This window comes from Corapipo altera, unplaced genomic scaffold (genome assembly GCF_003945725.1).
Source record: "Corapipo altera isolate COAL_440 unplaced genomic scaffold, ASM394572v1 59526, whole genome shotgun sequence".
Lineage (NCBI taxonomy): Eukaryota > Metazoa > Chordata > Aves > Passeriformes > Pipridae > Corapipo > Corapipo altera.
This window is the reverse complement of record NW_020888819.1, coordinates 1-2,569: the sequence shown is the minus strand read 5'-3', so window position 1 is coordinate 2,569 and position 2,569 is coordinate 1. Positions and strand designations below refer to the sequence as shown.

The window sequence follows — 2,569 nt, the reverse complement described above, 5'->3', positions numbered from 1 at the left end:
TGGAGATGTTTTACGGGGCCTCCACATTGTCCTACAAGTCCCCTCAGTGACCAAGGGGTCCCCAAAGAAGACCTTGAGCTCCTCACGGTGACCTTGGGCTCCTCATGGTGTCCCGTGGATGCGTTTTATGGGGGTCTCCACATTGTCCTACAAGTCCCCCCAGCGACCGAGGCGTCCCCAAAAAAAGACCTTGAGTCCCTCGTGGTGACCTCGAGCTCCTCGCGGTGACCCTGAGCTCCCGGTGGCGTCCCCGCGGCGGCTCCTACGGGGGTCCCGCGGCGGGGGCTCCCCCCCAGCCCTCGAGGTAGCCGGCGAAGAGGGCCTTGGCGCGGCGCAGGACGCGGGGCAGGTGGTGGCGGCGCACGAGGCGGTCGAAGTGCATGGCCACCTCGTTGTAGTCGCCGGCGCGCGCCATGACGGCGTCGCGCTGCTCCAGCAGCATGGCCAGGCACACGAACAGCAGGAAGGGGTTGCCCTGGCCCAGCTCCTCCGGCGGCGGCAGCGGGGCCCCGTCGTCCTCCACCCCCAGCTCTTCGTCCGACGAGGAGGACGAGGAGGAGCAGGAGGAGGAGGAAGAAGAGCCGGAGTCCTCCCAGGCCCAGCGGCCGCCCCAGGGGTCTTCGGCGGTGGGGTCGGGGTGGGCGTCGGGGTCCTCCGTGGGGTCACCGTGAAGCTCTACGGGGTCGTCACGGTCCTCTCTGGGGTCGTTGTGTCCTTCTCTGGGGTCACTGTGTCCCTCTTTGGGGTCATCGCATCCATGTCCATCTTTGGGGTCATCGCGTCTCTTCCTGGGGTCGTCACGTTGTCCAAGGTCATCGTGTGCCTCTTTGGGGTCACTGTGTCCTTCTCTGGGGTCATGTCCCTCTTTGAGGTCACCATGTTCCCCTTTGGGGTCATCGGGGCCTTCTCTGGGGTTGTGTCGCTCTTTGAGGTCATCGTGTCCCTCTTTGGGGTCACTGTGTCCCTGTTTGGGGTCATCGTGTCCATCTCTGGGGTCATGAGGCCCCTCCCTGGGATCATGTCCACCTTTGGGGTCACTGTGTCCCTCTTTAGGGTCACTGTGTCCCTCTCTGGGGTCACCACATCCCTCTCCGGGTTCTTCTCCAACCCCCCCCGAGAAGTTGGGCTGTTGGTCGATCTCAAGGGCGTCGGTGCCTTCCTCGACCTTCCTGGGACCACCAGGACCTCGAGCCGTGTCCTTGGAGCCATCAGGGTCTTTGGGGCTCTTGGAACACTTGGGGACGTACCTGGAGCTCTTGGGACCCTTGGGGATGTTTCTGGAGCTCTTGGGACGCTCCTGGATATTCCTGGAGCTCTTGGGACCCTCCTGGACGTCCCCGGGACTCTCTGGGACGTTTGTGGAGTTCTCAGGACCCTCCTGGATGTTCCTGGAGCTCTTGGGACCCTTTGGGACAACGGTGGGGGCTTTGGAACCATCTTGGACATCGCTGGAGCTCTTGGGACCCTCAGGGATGTCCTTGGGACCCTCTTGGATGTCCTTGGGACCCTTGGAGATGTCACTGGAGCTCTTGGGACCCTCGGGGACATCCTTGGGACCCTCAGGGAGGTCACTGGAGCTCTTGGAACCCTCAGGGATGTCCCTGGGACCCTCGGGGACATCATTGGAGCTCTTGGGACCCTCGGGGACGTCCTTGGGACCCTCAGGGATGTCACTGGAGCTCTTGGGACCCTCAGGGACGTCCTTGGGACCCTCAGGGATGTCACTGGAGCTCTTGGGACCCTCGGGGACATCCTCAGGACCCCCAGTGCCACCACCGGCGCTCTCAGCCCCCCCAGCCCCCCCCCCTGCTCCGCCCCCCCCTCCCCCCCCCCCCCCCCCCTCCTCCCCCTCCTCCCCCTCCTCCTCCTTCTCCCCCTTCCTCCTCCTCCTCCTGCCGCGGGGGGGTCTGGGCCGCAGCGCCCGGCGCTCCCTCAGCGCCCGGCGGGCGCGTCGGGGTCCCAGGGGCGCCCCCAGGAGCGGGACCCCCGCGGGGGGCGGGGGCGGGGCGGGGGGCAGCGAGCTCCAGGTGACCTCCAGCACCCGCAGCGCGTCCTCGAAGGCGAACTCGCGCTTCAGCTCCAGCAGGAGCCAGCGGTAGCAGAAGAGCAGGTCGTGGGCCCCCCGCGCCGCCAGGAAGGCCCAGAACGGGGGGTCCGCGCGCCGCAGCAGCCGCCGCAGGTGGGCGAAGGCCCGGGCCAGCCCGCGGCCCCCCGGGCGGAAGCGCGGGCGCAGGCGGCGCATGAGGGAGCAGAAGCACAGGTAGGTCTGGGCCTCGTCGTCCAGCACGGCCAGCAGCGGCGCCGCCACGTCCGACATGCCCTGGCAGTAGGAGAGGCGCGGGTGCGCCAGGGCGAAGGCCGTCAGCAGCTCCTGCAGCGCCAGCAGGTGCGGGTGCCCCTCCTCGGGCCCCCCGAAGTAGGGGTGGGCGCGGTCGGTCCGCACCACGTCCTTGCGCACGGCGGCGCCCACCTGGGCCAGCTCGGCGGGCGCGGCGCGGGCGCGCAGGGCCGCCTTCAGCGCCCGGTACTCGCCCGCCTTGCGGCGCAGGTGGGACAGGCGCTCCTGGCC

At 68.4% G+C, this 2,569-nt stretch overlaps 1 protein-coding gene across 1 annotated transcript; it reads right to left on the bottom strand.

The window, feature by feature from the left end:
* Positions 1 to 6: 6 nt before the first annotated feature.
* LOC113942072 (TBC1 domain family member 25-like) lies at positions 7 to 2,566 on the bottom strand (the record flags this gene model as incomplete). The annotated part of the gene is made up of 2 exons (XM_027633216.1): positions 7 to 1,834; positions 1,877 to 2,566. Coding segments are annotated over 2 exons (2,262 nt in total), but the record flags the coding sequence as incomplete, so codon positions are not given.
* Between the last annotated feature and the right edge of the window lie 3 nt (positions 2,567 to 2,569).